The sequence below is a fragment of the Bufo bufo genome, chromosome 1 (genome assembly GCF_905171765.1).
Source record: "Bufo bufo chromosome 1, aBufBuf1.1, whole genome shotgun sequence".
Lineage (NCBI taxonomy): Eukaryota > Metazoa > Chordata > Amphibia > Anura > Bufonidae > Bufo > Bufo bufo.
The window spans coordinates 525,320,799-525,345,846 of NC_053389.1; the positions used below are offsets into that span (position 1 = coordinate 525,320,799).

The window sequence follows — 25,048 nt, forward strand, 5'->3', positions numbered from 1 at the left end:
GGTGCATTTTCCGAGTTTTCAACGGACCCATTGAAAGTCAATGGGTCCACAGAAAATCACGGAAAATGGAACAACGGCCACGGATGCACACAACGGTCGTGTGCATGAGGCCTATGTCTTTTTCATCCATGAAGAATCCATGTTTGGTCCTTGTGTCATCCATATTTTATGGACACTGTTCAGATGAAAATTCACTTCCAGAACATATGCTACCAATGGTCAATGAAAAATGGACCATGTTGCATCAGTGGGTTTTCATAGACACACAGACTTCAATGGGCGTGTTTGGTCCACATCACAGAAAGTAATGCATGCCTCTGAGATTTTTTCACTGACCCACAGTCAGTAAACATCTGATATCTGAACAGACACATTAAGATCAATGGTTATGTGTGCCGTCTGCAGAAAATACAGATAACACACGTTAGTGAAAAACAGAAATGTGAACGAGGCCTAAGGGGTTTAACAAATAAGAATGCTCACAGTAATACAAACTTCAATTTTAATTTAATCATACAAAACATATTAAAATTGTGCCTAGCTGATTGATTGCACTGTGGCATTGTGAATACCAGGCAGAACCGCACAGTGCCAAGCTTGATATTCAGTACCACTAAATGACAGGTACAATTCACATCCATGCAAAGAACTGACACAGGATAATAAAATCTGCGGCACAGTCGCTGACATATGTTCATTTATCATACCGGGTACCATAAATCATTTGTCACATACCAAGCAGGCTCATACATTCAAATAAGCTCTTTCAAATCTGTTGTACTCAAGTTTTGTGACTAAGAACAGAATAAACAGGGTTCAGTTATTGCATATAAGGCCGCATGCACACCACTAAGGCCGCTTTTCAGTCCACAAACGATGGATCTGCAAAATACAGGCCCTTGTGGAATCTGCATTTTTCTCACTTCCATCAATAGATAGGACTATTCAGGTCTGCAAAATGGACCACACACCAGAGTATAGGTCATCAGTTAATAAATCGGACTCACTAAGTCTCAATTATAGAAAAACAAAAAACTACCATAATTAAATAACACACAAACAGTTTTACCATGCATATCTTTTATAAAACATACTGGAGGGGAGAAAAAGTAAGTCAATCCTTAAACTTAAAGGGGGTTGTTTCACTTCAGCAAGTGGCATTTATTACGTAGAGAAAGTTATTACAAGCCAGTTACTAATATATTGCGATTGTCCATATTGCCTCCTTTGCTGGCTGGATTCATGTTTCCATCACATTATACACTGCTCGTTTCCATAGTAATGGCCACCCTGCAATCCAGTCCAATGGTGGTCGTGCTTGCATACTATAGCGAAAAAACGCTGTTCTCTCTGGTTGTCTGGGGAGTGCAGATAGGCTAGTGTTTTTCCCTATAGTGCGCAAGCACAACCACCACAGGAGGATAGCAGCGTGGTTGCAACCCTTGGAAACGAGCAGTGTATAATGTGATGGAAAAGGAGTCTAGACAGCAAAGGAAACAATATGCATAATAACAATACATTAGGAAGTGCCTTGTATTAACTTTCTCTACATGATAAATGCCACTTGCTGAAGTGACACAACCTCTTTAACCCCTTAAGGACTCAGCCCTATTTCACCTTATGGACTTGGCCATTTTTTGCAAATCTGACCAGTGTCACTTTAAGTGCTGATAACTTTAAAACGCTTTGACTTATCCAGGCCATTCTGAGATTGTTTTCTCGTCACATATTGTACTTCATGACACTGGTAAAATGAAGTTAAAAAAAAAATTTAATTTATAAAAAAAAAATACCAAAATTTACCCAAATTTTTTTCAAAATTGCAAATTTCCAAGTTTCAATTTCTCTACTTCTATAATACATAGTAATACCTCCAAAAATAGTTATTACTTTACATTCCCCATATGTCTACTTCATGTTTTGATCCTTTTGGGAATGATATTCAATTTTTTGGGGATGTTACAAAGCTTAGAAGCAAATCTTGAAATTTTTCAGAAATTTTCAAAAACCCAATTTTTAGGGACCAGTTCAGGTCTGAAGTCACTTTGCGAGGCTTACATGATAGAAACCACCCAAAAATGACCCCATTCTAGAAACTACACCCCTCAAGGTATTCAAAACTGATTTTACAAACGTTGTTAACCCTTTAGGTGTTCCACAAGAATTAATGGAAAATAGAGATATAATTTTCAAAATTTCACTTTGGCAGATTTTCCATTTTAATAATTTTTTTCCAGTTACAAAGCAAGGGTTAACAGCCAAACCAAACAATATTTATGGCCCTGATTCTGTAGTTTACAGAAACACCCCATATGTGGTCATAAACCGCTGTACGGGCACACGGCAGGGCGCAGAAGGAAAGGAATGCCATACGGTTTTTGGAAGGCAGGTTTTGCTGGACTGTTTTTTTTGACACCATGTCCCATTTGAAGCCCCCCTGATGCACCCCTAGAGTATAAACTCCAAAAAAATTGCCCCATTTTAGAAACTACGAGATAGGGTGGCAGTATTGTTGGTACTAGTTTAGGGTACATATGATTTTTGGTTGCTCTATATTACACTTTTTGTGAGGCAAGATAACAAGAAATAGCTGTTTTGGCACCGTTTTTATTTTTTGTTATTTACAACATTCATCTGACAGGTTAGATCATGTGGTATTTTTATAGACCAGGTTGTCACGGATGCGACGATACCTAATACGTATACAATTTTTTTTATTTATGTAAGTTTTACACAAAGATTTTGTCACGACGGACAGGATACAAGATACACAGAATATCAACAAACAAGTGTCTAGGCAAGAAGCTGGGGATAAAGGTCACCTCCTGACAATCCCTACCAGCTCTCCCTAGACTTCTATGCCCACGTTCAGACCCTGAAGGTGGGAATAAACGTGTCCCCGTGCCTAGGCTGAAGATTCCCTAAAATCCCTAAGATGGTGAAAGGGGGAAAGAGGCAGCCTGCTCCCTCAGGACCTGGAGGGAGCCGGCGTCTCTCTAACAGCCTAGACAGACAACCACAAGATAACAAAACCAACTTATCTTTGACTGAGCAGGAACAGCAAATCCTTCCTTCCTTCCCCTGAGCCAGACAGAAGCTATAACCCGCACAGGACACTGAGATTGGGCGTAATTTAAACTCAAACCAACGACCCCCCCACCCAGTGCACCTGAAGTGAGGCGGATAGCTCAACTCCAAAACAAAAGGCTACACACGTGGTGCTAACCTGTCAGACCTCCGCACATAGCCTGGGCAGAGCATGACAGATTTATTTTTTGAAGCAAAAAAAAAAATCATGTTTTAGTGTTTCCATAGTCTGAGAGCCATCATTTTTTCAGTTTTTGGGCGATTACCTTGGGTAGGGTATGATTTTTGCGGGATGAGATGACGGTTTTATTGGCACTATTTTGGGGTGCGTGTGACTTTTTGATCGCTTGCTATTACACTTTTTGTGATGTAAGGTGACAAAAAATTGTTTATTTAGCACAGTTTTTATTTTAAATTTGTTTCGGTGTTCATCTGAGGGGTTAGGTTATGTGATATGTTTAAAGAGCCGGTCGATACTGACACGGCGATACCCAATATGTATACTTTTTTTTTTCCCCTATTTTTTACCAATTTATTTTTTTACTTTACTTGGGGAAAATGCCGTTTTGGTTTATTTTTACTTGAAACTTAATTTTTGGGGGGGAAAACTATTTTTTTACCTTATTTTTTGTCCCACTTTGGGACTTGAACTTTTGGGGGTCTAATCCTTTACAATGCATTCCAATACTTCTGTATTGGAATGCATTGGCTGCATGAGTAATACTGTGTGTATTACTCATACAGCTTCCGGCCTGCGAGATCCAGGGGGCAGGATCTCACAGGCTCTTCACCGGAAGGCAGCGCGATGCCTTCCTTAGACATTGCGCTGCCTTCCATGCCATTGGGTCTCCCCCATAGCCCCATGGGTACCCGATGGCACCGCCGCCCGCACAATAAAAAGCTGCAAACCGCAGGTCTGAATTGACCTGCGGTTTGCAGCGATCGCCGACACGGGGAAGTCATGGGACCCCCCCCCCCCCCCCCGAGCATTTAGCCTAGGTGCCTAGTACATACCACAGCATTTCAAGAAGGTTAAGGTCAATACTCTGACTTGGCCATTCCAAAACACAAATCTTCTTTAGCCACCATTGTTTAGTCTATTTCCTTGTGTGATTTGTCATTGTCTTGTTACATTACCCAATGTCTCATCAGCTTGAGGTCATGGACTGTTGCCCTCACATTCTCCTGTAAAGAGTTTTGATACATCTTTAGAATTTATCTTTTCCTTAAAGGGAACCTGTCATCAACTGTATGCTGCCCATACTAACGGCAGAATAAAGTAGAGATAGGTGAGTTGATTTCACCGGTCTGTCATTTATAACTTAAAAGTAAGTGGTTGCCGAGAACCAACCTCACAATCATTGCAGACTGGGCCTGGAAAAGAATCATGGCCACCTGAGAAGTGTCCTGGTTATTCATGAATTCCTGCTCTCCTGCCCACCTGCTGATGATTGACAGTCTTCTACCTGGTACATGACAAAATCATGGCACTCAAAGAAATAACTCATCCAGCAAAAAACAAACCTGCCCATAAGTACATCGAAGGAAAAATAAAGACGTGATAGCTCTTAACATGTGACAATAAAAAAACAACAAAAGTCACACAAGGTATTACAGGGTTAATGGATTAGCCAGTGCAATCACCAGATGTCAGCAGATGTATATTCACACGCAGCAGATTTGTAGTTGAAAGTTCTGCAACGGTCTCATTCATCTGAATGGGGATTGCAGCAAAACGAGCCCAGTCAGATAAAAGGACCTGATGCTCAGTCACAGAAATTTCAGCAACAAATCCCCTTATTGAGCCATTCAGGGAGCAGCTTGATTGTAAGGTAGGGCCGGGGGCGAATAATCGAAAAATTACTGAAATCGAATGCAGCCCTATTAAGACTATTTTCACACTCGCGTTTTGTGTGGATCCATTCCGAATGGATCAGTTTGTATTATCTTTAACATAGCCAAGACAGATCCGTCTTGAATACCATTGAAAGTCAATGGAGGACAGATCCGTTTTCTATTGTGCCAGATTGTGTCAGAGAAAACAGATCCATCCCCATTGACTTACATTGTTTGCCAGGACGGATCCGTTTGGCTCAGTTAAATCAGACGGACACCAAAACGCTGCAAGCAGTGTGTTGGTGTCCGTCTCCAAAGCAGAATAGAGACTGAACTGATGCAAACTGAGCGGATCCTTTACCATTCAGAATGCATTAGAATGCAAACTGATCCGTTTTGGACCAATTGTGAGAGCCCTGAACCGATCTCGCAAACGGAAAGCCAAAACGCCAGTGTGAAAGTAACCTTATCCACATAATCTTTCCCATGTCAATTATTTCAATTATTCTGGTTATTCCCTACGCTGCTCTTGAGATGTTTATAACAGGCTCCTCCACTCACTCCACCTGCATCCATCCATCCACCCCCCCCCCCCCTCAACTAAACATTCCCAATAGTTGACTGATCATCAGAAGAGATAAGGGCCATCACCTCTGTTACATGGGGACAGGCGGCTGCTAGACTGGTCCTGGTCCTCGTAGAAAATCATTGTACCTGGGCGGCAGGTCAATCATCAGGAAAGAGGGTTTATATAATCCCCTGTAAGAGGCATGATTATGCGTCCAGGTAAAAGGATGTTTAGTGGCCGATTGGTGTCCCCTATCCTGCAGAGGACAACTGGTTTTCATGGAAACCCCAGTTAACAAATGGACAGCAAAGCGCGGACAAGAATAGCACGTTATATTTTTTTAGCGGGGCCACGGAACGGAGCAATGGATGCAGACAGCACATGGAGTGCTGTCCGTATCTTTTGCGGCCCCATTGAAGTGAATTAGGGCTGCACGATAAATCGAAAAAATAATCGAATCGCGATAATCGGCAAATGCGATATGGCGATTTGGCCGACCCGAAAATGCAGCGATTATATATGAAGGGGCCCCGCGCACATAACTGGCTTTATGTGTAAAGTATTTTACTAGTGTGTGAAACAATCTCTCTCCTATTGATAACAGGTCCAGCCTCTGTACTCACTGTCACTATGAATGCACTGCAGTGAGCGGCCCGGCCGGCGCTTAGTAACGCTCCTGCTTCCTGAAGTGGGAGGAGCGTTACTAAGTTCACGCGCCGGCCAGCTCGCTGTAGTGCATTCATCGTGAAAGTGAGTACAGAGGCTGGACCTGTTCTCAATAGGAGAGAGATTGTTTTACACACTAGTAAAATACTTTACACACAAAGCCAGTTATGTGCGCGGTTTAGGACACGAGGGGACACATAGGGCCATGAGGGGGACCAGCATAAGATGCTATATGTCTTATGCTGCCCCCCCTCATGGCCCTATGTGTCATAGCACAGATCCCCCACAACAGTGCATCCTCCACAGATCCCCCACAACAGTGCGTCCTCCACAGATCCCCCACAACAGTGCGTCCTCCACAGATCCCCCACAACAGTGCGTCCTCCACAGATCCCCCACAACAGTGCGTCCTCCACAGATCCCCCACAACAGTGCGTCCTCCACAGATCCCCCATAACTATGTCATACCCAGCCGCATCAGCGGCTCATATGGGAAAATCCAAGCAAATAGACCTCTAGCTCAATTCCCTTAAAATATCGCATCGCATATCGTTATCGCAATTTTTAGGGCCCTAATCGCAATCGCACAAAATTCCCATATCCCGTGCAGCCCTAAAGTGAATGGGTCTGTATCCGAGCCGCCAAAATGGCGGCCCGGGTGCTGACCAAAACAACGGCCATGTGCATGAGGCCAAAGTGACACAGGAATCACATTATGTAGCAAATTGTAAAATTGGTAAATTGTGTAAAAAAAATAATAATAAGTTGATTATTGCTAAAAATTTGAAAAGTGGACATGGTCTAAAACTTTATGGATACATCCTGACTGCACCATTGGCCCCGTGTGGTCAAGCCAGCGAGATTTTACCACAAATGTGTGTGGGGAGCAATGCTGCCGGGCCATTCCCTAAGGCCCTTTTAACAAGAGCGGATTGTGTCAGGATTCTTCAGGAGAAAACGGATGGTTTTGCAGCAAGTTCGATCAGTTTTGTCTGAGATTGCGTTCAGTGTGTGCGTTTTTCCTGCACGGATGCAATCAGTTTTTATTGATTTTTTTTTTTTTACACACACGATCAAAAACCTGAAGAATAACAATCTACATCTCCTAGCAACCATCAGTAAAAAATACATTGCATCTGGATGCCTTCCGTTTTTCCACAGAAGCCCCATTCACTTCCGCATGAAAAACGCACAATATAGAACATGCTGCGATTTCTTTCTGAAAAGAGAGATTATGCGTGAAAAACACTAATGTACACAGACCCATTGAAATGAATGGGTCAGGATTCAGTGCGGGTGCTATGCGTTCACTTCACACATCGCACCCGGACGGAAAACTTGCTTGCGTGAAAGAGGCCTTAAAGAGGACCTTTCACCGGTCCGGACATTATCATATAACTAGCGGGTTGTGTAGGGCATAGTGAAGTCATGTCACAGCGCTTAATATGTTTTGTATGCACCACTCCGTTCCCCCCCGCTGTGCCCCACGTTCTGATATGTAAATCCAAACCACTGATGCAGGGAAGAGGAGACGGCCGTGTTCTCAGGGAGCATCTCCTTCTCACTGGCGAGCGCCACAGCCAGCGAGAAAGTGAGCTTCTTATTACTATTAAACACGTCCATTGTTTCTTTCCTGATCTGTTCCGTTTTTTGCAGAACAGATCTGGACCAGTTCTGTACCCATTCATTTTCAATGGGTCCTGAAAAGAAAAAAAAAAGAAAAATCGGACAGCTCCATGTCTGATTTTTTTCAGGACCCATTGAAAATGAATGGGTACAGAACTGGTCCAGATCTGTTCAGCAAAAAAACGGAACAAATCAGGAAAGAAACAACGGACGTGTGAATGGACCCTAAAGTTGGGAAACTACATTTTGGCACAAATCTACGCCCACTATAGAAAGGCAATTTCATATTCTAATTTCTGGCCAGTTCCAAAGTGAACTATTTTTATTAAGAAGTGCACGCTTTTTAATAAATGTAGGAATTTCAGCTGAAGACTGGTGTATGAAAGATAAATCCCCTCTTAGGCCTCTTTCACACGACCGTATGGCTTTTTCAGTGTTTTGTGGTCTGTTCTTCACGGATCCGTTGTTCAGTTTTTTGTTTCCGTTTTTCCGTATGGCATATACAGTAATTTCATAGAAAAAATTGGGCTGGGCATAAAATTTTCAATAGATGGTTCCGCAAAAACTGAACGGATACGTTAGACATACGGATGTATTTCCGTATGTGTTCCGGTTTTTTTGCGGACCCATTGACTTGAATGGAACCACGGAACATGATTTGCGAGCAATAATAGCACATCTTCTATCTTTCAACGGAACGGAAAAACGGAAACGGAATGCATACGGAGTACATTCCATTTTTTTGCGGAACTATTGAAATGAATGGTTTCGTATACGGAATGCAAAAAATGGCCCGTAAACGGGGGGAAAAAAAACGGTCGTGTGAAAGAGGCCTTAGCCGACAGCTGGCCTCCTCAGTGCCTGGTCAATCTGCTGAATTCTCACTCAGGCTACCTCACGATGCACTATTGCGCATTTTTGTGTTTTTTATGCAGTTTTCAGTGCGGATTTTCTGTTTAACAACCTCTTTAAAGTCTATGGTGTAAACCACTACACGCAAATTGTGGAATCGCAGAAATAACCAACATGCTGTGGCTTTAAAAATCCACACGGCATGTCAATTTCTGCCTGTACAGAATACGTAACGTGGCAAATCTCATTATGCGGGTACCGTAAAACGCGCTGGATTTTCTGCACGAAAATCCGCAAAGCCGTCTATGCCAGTCAACAGTGTGAACACCGGCATACATGAAACACACAATATTTGGGTGAAGACACTAGCGTGAAATGTATGTATGCGTATTTTACTTCACCCTGCGCCAATTTCATTACATAGGGGTCAGGAGAAGAGGTGGCATGGTACTGGTGAATCAGAAGCGTGCGTTATTCTCAAGGGCATACATGGATGACAGCTCAATGTGGCAACAAGTACCATCCACCCAAACAGAACTGCGGTGCCGCAAACCCACTCCAGCTGCACTGGTATACACCGCTGCCAGCACATGCACCCACAAGTGCCCCACATGGCAATAGCTCACATGTCATGGGATGGCATGAGAAGGTGTGGGGCATACTGGAGATGCTGTGCCCTTCAGCCATAGTCCTATAGCTATACACAGCAGCTCCTCCATCCCCAGCACATGCCAGCTGCCCTCCACCAGACGGGGCTCACCTTCTGCTGCCTCCTGGTCATGTCCGTGGGCTGCTTGGCATTGAACGGGTAAGCAATGCACCTCATAACGAAGACATAGAGCTGCAAGCGGCTCCTGCGCTCCCTCTCCTCCCTCTGCGCCCGCTCCTGCTCTTCTCTGCCCTCACTGCTGATGGACGGGCTGGGGCTGGCAGGTCTGGCCAGGGTGGAGCGGGCAGCAGCGTCTCTGGCATCTCGGGGGGCAGCATGCACAGTCCGGTGAGGAGCAGAGACCACCAGCACGTCTCTCCTCTCCTCCTCCAGCAACTCGTCCGACTCTTCCTCGCTGGAAGACGGATCCAACATCCTGCAGGTGCCGACAGCTCCTCCGCACTTACTTCCCCTTTCGCTTTGAGATGCCCGCGCTGTCCCCGGAGCGCACACCTTTCCGGACACGTTGAGTTCCAGAAGACTGTTTCCACAGGGATGGGGGGCGTGGTCGTGGCTCGGGCTCCCGCCTCGTGTGGGCTTCTCCAGTCCTCACACAAGTTTAGTGAGGGAGCTGCGGGTGCACTTGTTGCGCGGCTGTGTGCATGAGAGGCTATGCTGGAGGAGGAGGCAGGCTGAGCCCACACACTGCACACAGCAGCCCTAGGGCTGGAACCTCACCTTCTGCCTGTGTATAAACAGGAGGACATGTCTCCTAACGTCCTGTCAGCGCAAGCATTTGGGCAAATGTCTCATAAGGTCCTGTCAGCGCAAGCATCTGGGCAAATGTCTCATAAGGTCCTGTCAGCGCAAGCATCTGGGCAAATGTCTCATAAGGTCCTGTCAGCGCCTGTAAGACCGAGCCATCTGTATAACAGGGTAATCTAGGGCATTTCCCCTTAGTGCTACCACAATACTAATGCCTACATTCTGCCCCCTCACAGTACTAATGTTTACATTATGCTCCCTCACAGTACTAATGTTTACATTATGCTCCCTCACAGTAGTAATTAGGGATGAGTGAATTTCCGCTTATGAAATTCATCTGCGATTCGTTTACTGGTAAAAGCAGAATTGCGTTATGGATTCAGTTACCACGGACCATAATGCAATTCTATGACAGAATGCATAACGGAAAGCCTTTAGAGGCATTCCGTAATTCATTCCGTCATAATAGAAGTCTATGGGCTGCAAACGGATCTGTCCCGTTTCCATTATGCAGGAGCGGACTCCCCTGCATAACGGAAACGGGACGGATCCGTTATATAGGCCATAGACTTCTATTATGACGGAATGCCTCTAAAGGCATTCCATCATAGAATTGCGTCATGGTCCATGGTAACGTAATCCATAATGCAATTCTGCTTTTACCACCAAACCAAGCGTGAACGAATTTCAAAATATGAAATTTGCTCATCTCTAGTAGTAATATCCACATTGTACACCGACACAGTAGTTATGCCCACCTTTGTGCCCCTTCACAGTAGTTATGCCCACCTTGTGGCCCTATCACAGTAGTTATACCCACCTTGTGGCCTCTTTACAATAGTTAGGCCCACCTTGTGGCCCCTTTACAGTAGTTATGCCCACCTTTGTGCCCCTTCACAGTAGTTATGCCTACCTTGTGGTGCCTTCACAGTAGTTATGCCCACCTTGGTGCCCCTTCACAGTAGTCATGTGCACCCTGGTGCCCCTTCACAGTAATTATGCCCACCTTTTCACCTCTTCACAAAAGTTACTCCAACTTTGTATCCCTTTGCAGTAGTTATGCCCACCTTTGTGCCCTCTCACAGTCGTTATGCCCACCTTGTTACACCTTCACAGTAGTTATACCCACCTTGGTTCCCCTTTCCAGTAGTTATGCCCACCTTTGATCCCCTTCCCAGTAGTTATGCCCACCTTGTGGCCCCTTCACAGTAGTTGTGCCCATCTTTGTGCTCCTTCACAGTAGTTATGCCTACTATTGTGCTCCATTTACAGTAGTAATGCCTACCTCTATGTCCCCTTACTGTAGTTATGTCCTCTTTGTGCTCCCCTTTGGCCCCTGGTGCCCTCTCCAGCTCCTTGGGAAAAAATAAATAAAAAATACCCATTGCCCTGATGATCACCACATCCATCCTGCGCTCCCTGCAGCAGCACAACCGACACACATTGCCAGAGCGCCAGAGACTAGCGGAACAGTGAAGGAGGGAGTGGACGTCTTCCTGCTTCACCATTGAAATAAAGCAACCGGCGGTGCGCCCCGAAATGACCAACGGACGCTCCCCTCCCCGCGCCCGGGGCACTGCCCCGGCTGCTCCCACTCGCTACGGCCTTGATGGCAGGCTCTGTCCACTGTGTAGTTTCCTGTGACGACATTCTTTAGCTCAGCTCACAGTCACTTGAATGGAAACTCAGTTACAGTGCCCCAGTACAGCCACCACACAGAGAACTGAGTTCTGGTTCCGTCTATTGAATCGTTTTGGCTGCTCCAAACAGCTAATCAGTGGATGCCAACGAATCTGATATTGATGACCTATCCTCAGGAGACGCCATCAGTATCTAAGTACCTGAAAGTTACATTTGCTGCACCATCATTACAAGAATTAGATAAAATACATGCAAATTAGTTCTACTTCCTAAAAAGCAAAGAAAAGTGTACCTCTAGCACCACCTGTTGGATGGCGGCTATGCTCTAAGTCAATTAGCAGCTTTTTAAACAGACATGATTTAGAATTACAGCCAAGCGTTAGCCATCCTTATACATTTCAGGTAATATGTTCCAGGATGTTCTTTCACATGTTCCAGCAGCTGTAGCTCCCCCTTCAGTATCTAGAAATGTTCAGGGACCTCTGCACTCACAAAACATCTACACTGAAAGTGTGAGGATCAAGCAATGAAGCTCAGGGCCGGCCTTAGGTGTTCAGGCGCCCTGTGCGAGCTAACCTTGTGGCGCGCCCCCCCCTTCCCCTGGTCACATAAACATACACAAAGAGGAAAAAAACCTTTGTAACAAATAACACTAGTGCTGATAATGTGGCAGTGTTACCTACAGTCCTATGTAAAACCACAGATAACACTAGTGTAGATCATGTGGAAGTGTTACCTGCAGTCCTATGTAAGACCACAGATAACACTAGAGCTGATAATGTGGTAGTGTTACCTACAGTCCTATGTAAAACCACAGATAACACTAGTGCTGAATAATGTGGTAGTGTTACCTGCAGTCCTATGTAAGACCACAGATAACACTAGTGTAGATCATGTGGAAGTGTTACCTTCATCCTTAGTGTGCCTCCCTGTGTCTATCGCACGGACTCCATGCTGGCGCTGCCTCCTCTTCCATCTTCTTCTTCTTGCCCCGCACAGAACGTTCTGATGCAGCTGCGTCAAGACATAGGAACACTGTGGGCATGGTGATGGTGACACACAGGGAGAGAGACGCACACACACAGGGACAGACACACAGGGACGGACACACACACAGGGACAGTAACACACACACAGGGACAGTCACACACACACAGGGACAGTCACACACACACAGGGACGGACAGTCACACAAACACACACAGGGATGGACAGTCACACACACACAGTGACGGACACACATACATACAATAAATATGATCACCACACGGCTCTTGCCTGTCTGCCTGTGGGCTATGCCAGGCTTTAGCAGAGTGGGCACAGGACAGTGGACACAGGGCACGATATGTATGCGAGCACAGCTGAGAGAGTACAGGGCAAGGGCCCGCATACACATCGCCCCTCCTGCCTGTCATGCCACCCCCCCCCCCCCCCCCACTGGTCATTTTGGGGGGCATTAGGGGTTGGATGATGCGGAGTGTGCACATAGCCACCAATCATGTCCCCCCCTCCTAAAGGTAACTGATGTGCTGGGGGGGAGGGGAATATGATTGGTGGCTATGTGCACACTCAACATCAGCAGCAAGGAGTTAAAGTCCAACCCTTAATGGCCCCCAAAATCCCTGGGGGGGGGGGGGGGGCTTGATGTGGTAGCAGGAAAGCACACTGTCCCCCTGTCCTCTATGAGCCCCTTCCCCCATGGCACATTTCTCCCCTCCATGGGCCAGTCGCAGCAGCAGCACAGCACCCCCCCCCCCCCCCCCCCCCCCCACACACACACACATACACATTTCTCCCACTCCATCATGGGCCAGTGGCAGATGGGATCCATCCAGTTGTTATCTTTGTACCAAATACCTGTAACTTCAGTTGGAACTTGGCTCAGGCTGTGTCGTGGGCCTTCCCTGGCAGAGACTGAGTCTGCTGTGGCTGCTGGCTGGCACTCGGGCTCACTCCTTCTTTCTGGGACCCTGGGGGCGGAGCCCATTGGCAACGTCAAAAGCAAAGACGTGCCTGTGCGGCAGCTGCGGCGCGCTCCAGCAGCCACTTGTCTGCTCTCTTAAAGAGACAGGCAGGCCAGGCAGCAGAGCGGAGCTCAGAGCGGCCGCGGGCCCTGCCCCCTCCTCACTCTTTCCAATAGTCCGTGCGCTTTCAGCGATGTTAGTCGACCGGCGGCCGCCCGCCGACCGCAACAAAATAGTTTTCTTGATATAATGTATCTGCAGCTGCCTATAGAAGGTTTATGATTCTCGTGTTGCACTAATAGGCCTGCATTCAAGTTTTACACAACTTGCTCTATAAAAACTCTTAACCCCTCCCGCTCTGTGACATAGCAATGGCATAGCATGTGTTCAGGAACTGGGCCGATCCTATATTGAAGACCTATCCTGAGGTACCCCCTCTATGAGCCAGACTGGAGAGCCATTCTGGCAGATTTGAAACGGTCTTGTGTTATATGGATGGCCATTCATCTGGCAAATCAGCTGTTTGCCTTTAAGGGAGCCTTCACACCTAGCAGATGTTTGCAGACATTTCTGTGACTGAAAATCACTTTCCATTCATCTGAATTAAACTTGCAGAAATCCATGAGCTTGCCGCCTAAACAATCCATTTAGGTGAATGGAACTGATTCTCAGTTGTCAAAATTTCTGCAACAAAATCTGTCAAGTGTGAAGGCACCCTAACAGTAAAATAGATGAAACCCAAAAACAGAAGATCCTTAAAAGGTCACGTTTCTATTTAATCTCTAAAAGAATAAAGAACTTAACTTTAAAATGTTATAAGGATGGTATACAGCTACAGAACTGCTACTCAGAATGATAAAAGTTATTCTCTATTGTATTGAAGATGTAAATGGAATGTTGAAATCGCTCTCAATTCTTTCTTTTTTTGTGTACAATACAGAATAGTATAAATCATTACTTAGATTAAAAAAGGCAGAGATGCATCTTTACAGCTAGTTTGATTCTTTGAAAGCCACTTTCACAAGGTCAGTATTTGATCAGTGTTTTATATCATCATTTGTAAGCCAAAACCAGGAGTATAACCTACAGAATAAAATTAGTAGAAAGATTTGCATCTTTTTTTTTTTTTTGGGCCTGCTTCTGTGTCTAGCTTGGTGAATTATATGGGCAGTGAGTGTGGATCCACCGTACCAACTAATCGTTTGACTTTGGGCTAACTGTATGATAGTGATGAGCAGCATAGGCAATATTCGTTTTCGCGAATCATTGAGCAGGCAGCTGGGGCCAATGCGCCGGGGGGGTCCTGTGACCCCCCCGTGTAGGCGATCGCAGCAAACCGCAGGTCAATTCAGACCTGCGGTTTGCTGCATTTCCGGGTTATTCGGGTCTCTAAGGACCCGATAACCCGGAACAGGATGGTGATCGGTGGTGTGATATTACCATCCTGCAATCCTGAGAGGTGATGGTGACATCACCTCTCAGGATCGCCTCTGATTGGTAGGTGGGCGGGCGGCGGGAGGTTCAAATCTTGGCAGCGCTCCTCTCCTCCTCCTTTTGTGTCCGGGGAGCAGAGGAGAGAGGAGCTGCCTGCACGTGTCGGATCTCAGCCAGCATCACCCCATCCGTGCCCCAGCACCCAATCTGTGCCCCAGCACCCCTCATCTGATCAGCCAGGTAATTAGGGAAAGGTTGGGCTAGGCAGGGATATAAAAGGAAAAGTTAGTGGGGAAAAAAAGCACAGCTGTGTGACTCTAGACCCCCCAGGGGTGCTGCCGCTTAAACCCCCTGCCCCCCCCCCTTCCCCCTACAACTTTTTTGGGGCGCAGGCATTTTTTATTTTTTTTATTTTTTGTGCCTACGATGACTGTGGCCGGCACTCTTAGCGTCCGGCCACTGTTAGTGCATCGCACACCCCACCGCTGATCATTTTTCATTTTTTTTAATTTCTCATTTTTTCCCCTTTTTTTAGTTATTCTTTTTTTTAATGTTAGTTTTAGGGATAAGTACGCGAACACCCGTGCCCCCACACACATGCACACTGAATAATGATTTACACGCACGCACACACACACACGCAGACAAACACTCCACTATGGCCCGCCGGATGTTCTCGGCCGAGGAAGCATACGCCCAGCTTGCCTCTGAGTCCGAGAGTCCTAGTGAGGACGAGGATGACCCCACTTTCCTGTTGTCATCCGCGTCCTCCCCATCATCTAGCAATAATGATGAGCCCCCAAGGCGGCGGAGACGCCGCCAGGCGAAGCAAGGGGACCACCATGCTAGGGACCCTGGGGCCTACCCTAGTACGAGCAGCTCTGGGGCTCGTACTAGTTTTCCGGCCCACCACTTAAATCCACCGGAGCCCCCTGCCAGTGGGAGCCCCCTGCCCTGTAGGCCAACCAGGAATCCAGATTTCCACAGTGGGCTTCACTGAATATGACTTTTTTAGTCTTTTTTTCAGTGACCACTTTGTAAATCTAATGGTGGAGCAAACAAACCTGTACGCCCAACAGTTTGTTGCTCAACACCCGGGCTCCTTCTTGGCTAGGCCCGGTGGCTGGACCCCGGTCAGTGCAGCCGAGATGAGGATATTTTGGGGCCTCGTGCTGCACATGGGCCTAGTTAAGAAACCTAGTGTCAGGCATTACTGGAGTGGGGACGTCCTCTACCAGACCCCACTTTACAGTACGGCCATGACACATACCCGGTTTGAGTCCATCCGGAAATGCCTGCATTATTCAGATAATGCAGCATGTCCCCCCCAAGGTGATCCTGCCTATGACCGCCTGTACAAAATCAGGCCGGTCATCGATCACTTTGGGGCCAAATTTGTACAGGCCTATGTACTTGGAAGGGAGGTCGTGGTTGATGAGTCTCTCATTGCGTTCAAGGGAAGACTCATTTTCCGCCAGTATGTTCCCTCAAAGCGGGCGAGGTATGGCGTGAAGCTGTACAAACTTTGTGAGAGTACCTCAGGGTACACTTACAAGTTTCGTGTGTACGAGGGGCGAGATTCCCGTATTCAACCCCCAGAATGTCCCCCCACTCTGGGTGTTAGCGGGAAACTTGTGTGGGACCTTATGCACCCACTGCTAGATAAAGGTTATCACCTCGCCGCCAGATCCACGTCCGCTTGTGGGACCGTGCACAAAAATCAACACGGCCTCCCTGCCCACCCCCTCCAGGTAGCTATCCCCAGGGGTGAGACCCGTGCGCTTACCAGTGAAAACCTATTGCTGGTCAGATATAAGGACAAGAGGGATGTCCTTGTACTGTCCACAATTCATGGTAACGGCATCACCCCTGTCCCTGTGCGAGGTACCGCGGCAACGGTCCTCAAAACCGATTGTATCGTCGACTACAATCGGTATATGGGAGGAGTTGATCTCTCTGATCAAGTCCTCAAGCCATATAACGCCATGCTCAAAACCCGGGCATGGTACAAAAAAGTTGCGGTCTACTTGGTGCAGATTGCCTTGTACAACTCTCTTGTGCTGTCCCGGAGTGCTGGCAACACAGGGACATTCCTTCAGTTCTATGAGGCAGTCCTCAGGGCCCTGATCTTTTCGGACCGGGAAAGAGCAGGCCGGAGTACCTCGGGAACTGGAGGCGACCGGATTGTCCCTGGCCAACACTTTCCAGGTGTGGTCCCCCATACTGGAAAGAAGGGACGGACCCAAAAAAAGTGCAGAGTGTGTCGCAGGAGGGGGATACGGAAGGACACCACTACTCAGTGCGACACGTGCCCCGATCATCCAGGCCTCTGCATTGACGGTTGCTTCAGGGAGTACCACACTTCCATGGAGTACTAAATTTATATCCCAATTTAGCCACTGACAATCGGATAAAAAACTGGTTCTCAGACTTGAGACACTAAAACAAACAAAAAATTAAAAAAAATATATTATTTAGTAAAACTAAAATAAATAAAAAAGTAGACTTATTAGGTATCGCCGCGTCTGTAATAATCTGCTCTATAAAAATACCCCCCCCCCCCAAACCCCTCAGATGAACACGGTAAAAAAAAAGGTGCAAAAAAAAATTTTTTTTGTCACCTTATATCACAAAAATTGTAATAGCAAGCGATAAAAAAGTCATATGCCCCCCCAAAATAGAGCCAATGAAACCGTCCTCTCATCCCGCAAAAAATGAGCCCCTACATAAGATAATCGGCTAAAAAAAAAAAAAAAAATGACTCAGACTATGGAGATACTAAAAATATATTTTTTTCTTTATAAAAAGATAATATAGTGTAAAACATAAATAAATAAATAAAAAGTAGACATATTAGGTATCGCCGCGTCCGTAAGAATCTGTCTGCTCTATAAAAATATCCCCCCTAACCCCTCAGATGAACACGGTAAAAACAAAAAAAGGTGCAAAAAAAAGTTTTTTTTTTGTCACCTTACATCACAAAAATTGTAATAGCAAGCGATCAAAAAGTCATATGCCCCCCAAAATAGCGCCAATAAAACCATCCTCTCATCCTGTAAAAAATGAGCCCCTACATGAGATAATCGGCTAAAAACAAAACAAAAAATGACTCTTAGACTATGGAGATACTAAAATGTTTTTTTTTTCTTTATAAAAAGATAATATAGTGTAAAACATAAATAAATAAATAAATAAAAAGTAGACATATTAGGTATCGCCGCGTCCGTAAGAATCTGCTCTATAACCCCTCAGATGAACACGGTTAAAAAAAATTAAAAAACGGTGCAAAAAAAGGTATTTTTTTGTCACCTTACATCACAAAAATTGTAATAGCAAGCGATCAAAAAGTCATATGCCCTCTAAGAAACTACACCCCTCAAGTTATCCAAAACTGATTTTACAAACGTTGTTAACCCTTTAGATGTTCCACAAGAGTTATTGGCAAATGGAGATGAAATTTCTGAATTTCTATTTCTGGTAACCTTACCTCACAAAAATGTAATATAGATAAACCAAAAATAATATGCATCCTAAAAATAGTCCCAACAAAACTGCCACCTTATCCCGTAGTTTCCAAAATGGGGTCACTTTTATGGAGTTTCTACTCTAGAAGTGCATCAGGGGGGCTTCAAATAGGACATGGTGTAAATAAACCAGTCCAGCAAAATCTGCCTTCCAAAAACCATACGGCGCACCTTTCCCTCTACGCCCTACTGTTTGCCCGTACAGTAGTTTACGGCCACATATGGGGTGTTTCTGCAAACTACAGAATCGGGGCAATAAATATAGCATTTTGTTTGGCTGTTAACCCTTGATTTGTTACTGGAAAAAATGGATTAAAATGGAAAATATGCCAAAAAATTGAAATTCTCAAATTTCATCTCCATTTGCCAATAACTCCTGTGCAACACCTAAAGGGTTAACAAAGTTTGTAAAATCAGTTTTGAATACCTTGAGGAGTGTAGTTTCTTAGATGGTGTCACTTTTATGGAGTTTCTACTCTAGGGGTGCATCAGGGGGGCTTCAAATGGGACATGGTGTAAATAAACCAGTCCAGCAAAATCGGCCTTTCAAAAACCATACAGCACACCTTTCCCTCTACGCCCTACTGTGTGACCGTACAGTAGTTTACGGCCACATATTGGGTGTTTCTGCAAACTACAGAAACGGGCAATAAATATAACATTTTGTTTGGCTGTTAACCATTGATTTGTTACTGGAAAAAATGGGTTAAAATTGAAAATTTGCCAAATAATTTAAATTCTCTAATTTCATCCCCATTTGCCAATAACTCTTGTGCAACACCTAAAGGGTTAACAAAGTTTGTAAAATCAGTTTAGAATACCTTGAGGGGTGTAGTTTGTAGAATGGGGTCATTTTCAGGTGGTTTCTATTATGTAAGCCTCACATAGTGACTTCAGACCTGAACTGGTCCCTAAAAATTGGGTTTTTGAAATTGTCTGAAAAATTTCAAGATTTGCTTCTAAAGTTCTAAGCCTTGTAACATCCCACAAAATATAAAATATCATTCCCAAAATGATCCAAACATGAAGTAGACATATGGGGAATGTAAAGTAATAACTATTTTTGGAGGTATTACTATGTATTATAGAAGTAGAGAAATTAAAGCTTGGAAATTTGCAATTTTTTACAAATTTTTGGTACATTTTGTATTTTTTCATAAATAAAAATTACATTTTTTTACTTAATTTTACCAGTGTCATGAAGTACAATATGTGACGAAAAAACTATCTCAGAATGGCCTGGATAAGTCAAAGCGTTTTAAAGTTATCACCACTTAAAGTGATATTGTTCAGATTTGCAAAAAATGGCCTTGTCCTTAAGGTGAAATAAGGCTGTGTCCTTAAGGAGTTAAGGATGTTGTAACTCACATTCCAGGTTAGGAATGCCAGAGTGGTGTAATGTCTCTGTATGGTAGTGATAATAGTGTCAACGGTGTCTCCTACATGGGTACGGCGGGACTCCTGGATCCTGGCTCACTTGCAATAAAATGAGTGTGGTGCTAGTAGGAGTAATAGAGGAATTTGCAGCAGTATTTGAGATCCAGACCTTGAATAAAGTTCAAACTTGTCTTTACTGGTTGTAGCTTTCATCCAAGCAAGATACAGCATTAGTCTTTTGTCCCAGCAGGTATTGGCAATGTGTGGCAGGAATTTATCTTCTGCTCTATCAAGTACCTGGAGCTTTGCAGGAAAGGACGTCTGCTTTGTAGCTCTAAAATGTGGCAGGAATTTGGCTTCTGCGCTTTCTATCTTCTGCTGTCTGGGGACTGACTAGCTGAGGAGGCATATGGCTTCTCCTGGGTCTCTGATTGGTACTCACAGCTATCTTCACAGGGTATGTTTCTTCCTGGAACTGGAGTTGTCTGTAACTTTCTGCTTGCTTCTTCCAGCTGAGGCTGCAAGGCTCAGGCTGGGGATGATGATCAATGTCTCAGCCAAGACAAGATCCTGGCTCTGGATCCCTATATCTGGGAGCTCCTAGACGCACAGCCTTTCCCTAGCAGGGGTGGCTGGCACACTGACTCTAACTTCCTTTCCTCCCCATGAGGTAGGGTATGGGCGTAGCCCACTTCTGCTCACAGAGGGGGGAGCTAAACTAGAATGAACTATTCCAGTCTAAAAACACTAAACTGACTTAAGTCCCTGCTAACACATTGCTGCCACCTGCTGGTGAACATGGAAATTACAGCAATGTACATTTAACAAGGCTTTTAATGCACATTTGTGAAGATGTATGTAAAATTACATTAGATTACAATGTAAATGCTCTTAACAGGTTGTAGCGGGGTAAAAGAGTTTTGTAACACACATCTGGGGTGTTACATTCCCCCAGTGCTTTAAGTGGGCCAAAAGAGGTGCCAGTACTCTATTAGGCGCCGGTGCTCCCCCCCCCAATACTGAATTAATGTGTGTGTGTGTGTGATGAGGGGGGGGTCTGATGTGCAGGGGGGTACTGGTTCAGAGAGGAACGAATGTGCGGTGGTGGGGGGGTACATAGAGGAACTAATATATATATGTGTGTGATGGGGGGGTCTGATGTGCAGGGGGCCCCTGCACATCAGACCCCCCCATCACACACATATATATTAGTTCCTCTATGTACCAGTACAGTACCCCCCCCCACCACCGCACATTCGTTCATCTCTGTACCAGTACCCCCCTGCACATCAGACCCCCCCCCCCACTCATCACACACACACACATTAATTCCTCTCTGTACCAGTACCCCCCTGCCAGGGGGGTACTGGTACAGAGAGGAATTAATGTGTGTGTGTGTGTGATGAGGGGGGGGTCTGATGTGCAGGGGGGTACTGGTTCAGAGAGGAACGAATGTGCGGTGGTGGGGGGGGGGGGGGGTACTGGTACATAGAGGAACTAATATATATGTGTGTGATGGGGGGTCTGATGTGCAGAGGGGTACTGGTACAGAGAGGCACTAATGTGTGGTGGTGGTGGGGGGGGGGGTACTGGTAAAGAGAGGAACTAATGTGTGTGATGAGGGGGGGGGGGTCTGATGTGCAGGGGGGTACTGGTACAGAGAGGAACGAATGTGCGGTGGTGGGGGGGGGGTCCTGGTACATAGAGGAACTAATATATATGTGTGTGATGGGGGGGTCTGATGTGCAGGGGCCCCCTACACATCAGACCCACCCATCAGACACATATATATTAGTTCCTCTATGTACCAGTACCCCCCCCACCGCACATTCGTTCCTCTCTGTACCAGTACCCCCCTGCACATCAGACCCCCCCCCCCCCTCATCACACACATTAATTCCTCTCTGTACCAGTACCCCCCTGCCAGGGGGGGGGGGTACTGGTACAGAGAGGAACTAATGTGTGTGGGGGGAGGGGGGGTGCCTGTCACTCACCAGTACTCTTCAGAAGTTGGATTCCAAAGCAAAGTCGATGTTCTTTGCTGCACCGTCCGACTCCTGACTCCAAGGAGGACCAGTCACTGGTCGCCGCACTGATCGCTCCACACAGGCGCGCGGGAAGGAGTTGACGTCACCTAACGTGAGGTCAACTCCCTGCCTGCGCCAGCCTGAGCCGTACTCTGCAACGACCCGCCCCCCTCCACTAGCTGCCCAGCCAACGACATTAGGGAGGAGATACTGCCAGCTCTCCGCTGCGCTCCGGTACCGGAAACCCACGTACTGGGCGCACGGAGAGGTGCTGGTACTCTCCAGGGCAATTTTTGGAAGTGGCGGTACTGAGTACCGCCGCGTTCCGGCCCACTTCAAGCACTGCATTCCCCCTTACTTCGAGTTAAGCCACTCTCGGCTTATGCTTAGGAGGGAGAGGAACCAGCTCTGGGGTACCCAAATAAGTACAAAGTACTGCATGTATTACACATATGACATACATAGACAAAACACATAACAGCTACACGAGGTTCCTGCCCGCATGAGTAGGGTGTCCTAAGTAACAGGTTCCCTCTCAGTATAACCAGTGAACCATGGTCTGCACTAAGCAATCACTACTGACTAACTTTGAAGTGTTCTGGCCTTTAAACACCAAAGGAAGCATGGGGGTGTGTTTACTCTGTAATCCCACCATTATGTAATGGAATGCCCGCAAATGGAAGGGTGACTTTATCCTGTATTCCCTTCCCTGCACCAAAATCAAAATATTTGGCTTATAGCACGATCACTATGGTGACTATGGGTAGCTAAATTGGCTCTAAGGTTTGAGGCGCCATACCTTAGGCAAAGGCTCTGAAGGGGAGGAATTAGCATCTCCATACACTTCTGGCAATGTCACAGGAGGAGGGTATGATAATCCCATGAAACTCCTGGAAGAAACACCTCAGGATGGGAGCAATCCTGAACATATAACAAGAGGGAAGGAGTGGTCAAAAAAACTCCTCTAACCATTCTTGAAGCAGTGGGGTTACCCGTGTAGTTACTAGACCTGCCAGGACTTATCACTTGGTCCTACCTGGGTACTCGGGATATATGACTCCAGATGTAGGCCATTAGTATTAAGCGTCCGTATAGGCAGTCCATATAAAGGGGTGAGAGAACAAGAGCTGTAAAGCAAGGCACACTAGAGTAAGTTGTTACATTTCTGGTTAAGTGCAATAGTTAAGTGCAATTATCACAATAAGTGCATGAGGTCACATTGCGGCACCTGGAAAAGAATACACACAATGGGCATATGATACTTGAACGTTACATAACCTGTAAACTGGTAAAATTAGTGCAAAACATTACAGTATGAATCACAAAGAGCTCAGGTATACGTTTGAGTCTTTTCTTTGGGTGCAAGCTTTTTACGTTGCAGCAAACCATTTATTTTATTTTATTTTATTAGTGCAAGAGTATGCTCAAATATGACTTGAATCCTTTTGCTTCTTGAAGTGCTTATTGTAGAATCCTCTGGAAACTGTAAAAGTCAATTATAATCCACAGGAATAATAAAAGTTAATTGTAATCCACTGGGAGAAATAAAATGTCATATAAAAGCACATAAAAGCAGCATAATTTAGGACCATAGTTCCATAAGGTGATTAAGTAACCTGAGAAAGGGGATAAAACAATGTGAACTTGGACGCAAGGGGTTAAATGATGATGATGATGGAGGGAGTCCTTACTGCACATGACCATCAGGGTGAGGACAAAATAGGGCAACCTGGAAAAGAGAACATTAAAACAATGCCAACGAGTCCTCACCCGTCAGGAACAGTCCATGACATGGCTCCCATTAGTCCTTTATTTTTTTAGAAAAGGATGCATTTTAGAGAAGGACATCCAGGTCCTCCTCGCTGCTCGAGCTACTGAAGTGCATTAGGGGGCGCTCTTGCCTCTGATAGCTCAAAATCGCAGCTGTAGTAGTACGCCACTGCCCTATAGTGGTGTCCTTTGGTGGTGGCTGAGCAGACAGCCTGGAGAATGCAGCTGTGACATGCTGCAAGCCGGGATTCCTAGCCGATGCAGAGGCGGTTAATACCTCCGGATGAAGGGGTTCTGGTAGGCAAACAGAGGGTGCCTGGGGCTGCTTCCAAGGTAAAACATTTGGCTGCACTCTGGGGCTGAAAGTTAGAACAGAGTTATTGATTTGGCCCACCCACAGCATTGGTGGGGCAGCCAGGTCAGGAATGAGGGGTTCAGGTTCAGGCTGCGGCTGTTCCTTGAAACATAACCTGCCATCCTGAGTCTCTTGCAAACAACGGACTCTCCCTGCAGAGCCTGGATCTTTCTGCCAGGTCTCTGGTGTGACTGCAGGGGTTAAAGGTTTGGCCAGCAGTGTCACACCGGCAGCAAATGGGCCTTGGATGGAACGCATAGGGGTGTATTCCACTTCATCCCCTGCGTACAGGTTGTGACGGGCCTGGGGCAAATAGTGGCGCTTAACAGAGCGGCGGCCCACAAATATTTCAGCACCGAAATGACTGTCTTGGAGGAAGCCCACCCCTCTTTCAACTGAGAACAGAGTACAGTCCGAGTGCGTCTGGTTAGCCTAGGGTCTCTAGGGTCTCCTGGCTCGGATCATCTATGACCTGCTTCACCCATTCCTCAACGGCCTATTTATATTCCCAGGCCGTCTGGGCATGAGTAGTGATCTCTGTGGGGACCTCTGGGTTCAAACGTCCCGCTCTGGCGGTATTGGCTCTGGGCGGCGAAGTAGAAGTTCCGGCCGCCTCCTCTGCACCAGTAGGTGTGCTTGGCAAGGTAGGCTTGGGCCTATCAGGGGTATCGGGACCCACTGGGAGAAGTGCAGGGGCAGCTTCGGACCGGGCCTTGGCCTCAGGGAGCGCGTCTGCTCCTACCTGATGTCGCGGCCGGTTCCGATGCCTCCTGGTGGTGCGCGGGGGCCTCTGCGATAGGTGACGTCATGGCTGTCTCCGAAGCTGTAGTCCGCTCTGCAGGAATCACGGCTTGCTTCTGGGCCGGGACGTCAGTCGCTGGGGCAGCCGGTAAGATGGTTGGTGCAG

The 25,048-nt window shown here is 46.2% G+C and overlaps 1 protein-coding gene across 6 annotated transcripts in view; it reads right to left on the minus strand.

Annotated features, from left to right (window-relative positions):
- Positions 1–9,815, minus strand: part of CADPS2 (calcium dependent secretion activator 2) — a 786,809-nt gene extending 776,994 nt beyond the window's left edge. For all 6 annotated transcript variants that reach the window (XM_040411689.1, XM_040411674.1, XM_040411680.1 and 3 more), the window contains exon 1: positions 9,396–9,815. In XM_040411689.1, the coding sequence (XP_040267623.1) occupies positions 9,396–9,719 (324 nt within the window). In that variant the 5' untranslated portion in view covers positions 9,720–9,815. The remainder of the gene's footprint in view (positions 1–9,395) is intronic.
- Positions 9,816–25,048: the final 15,233 nt, after the last annotated feature.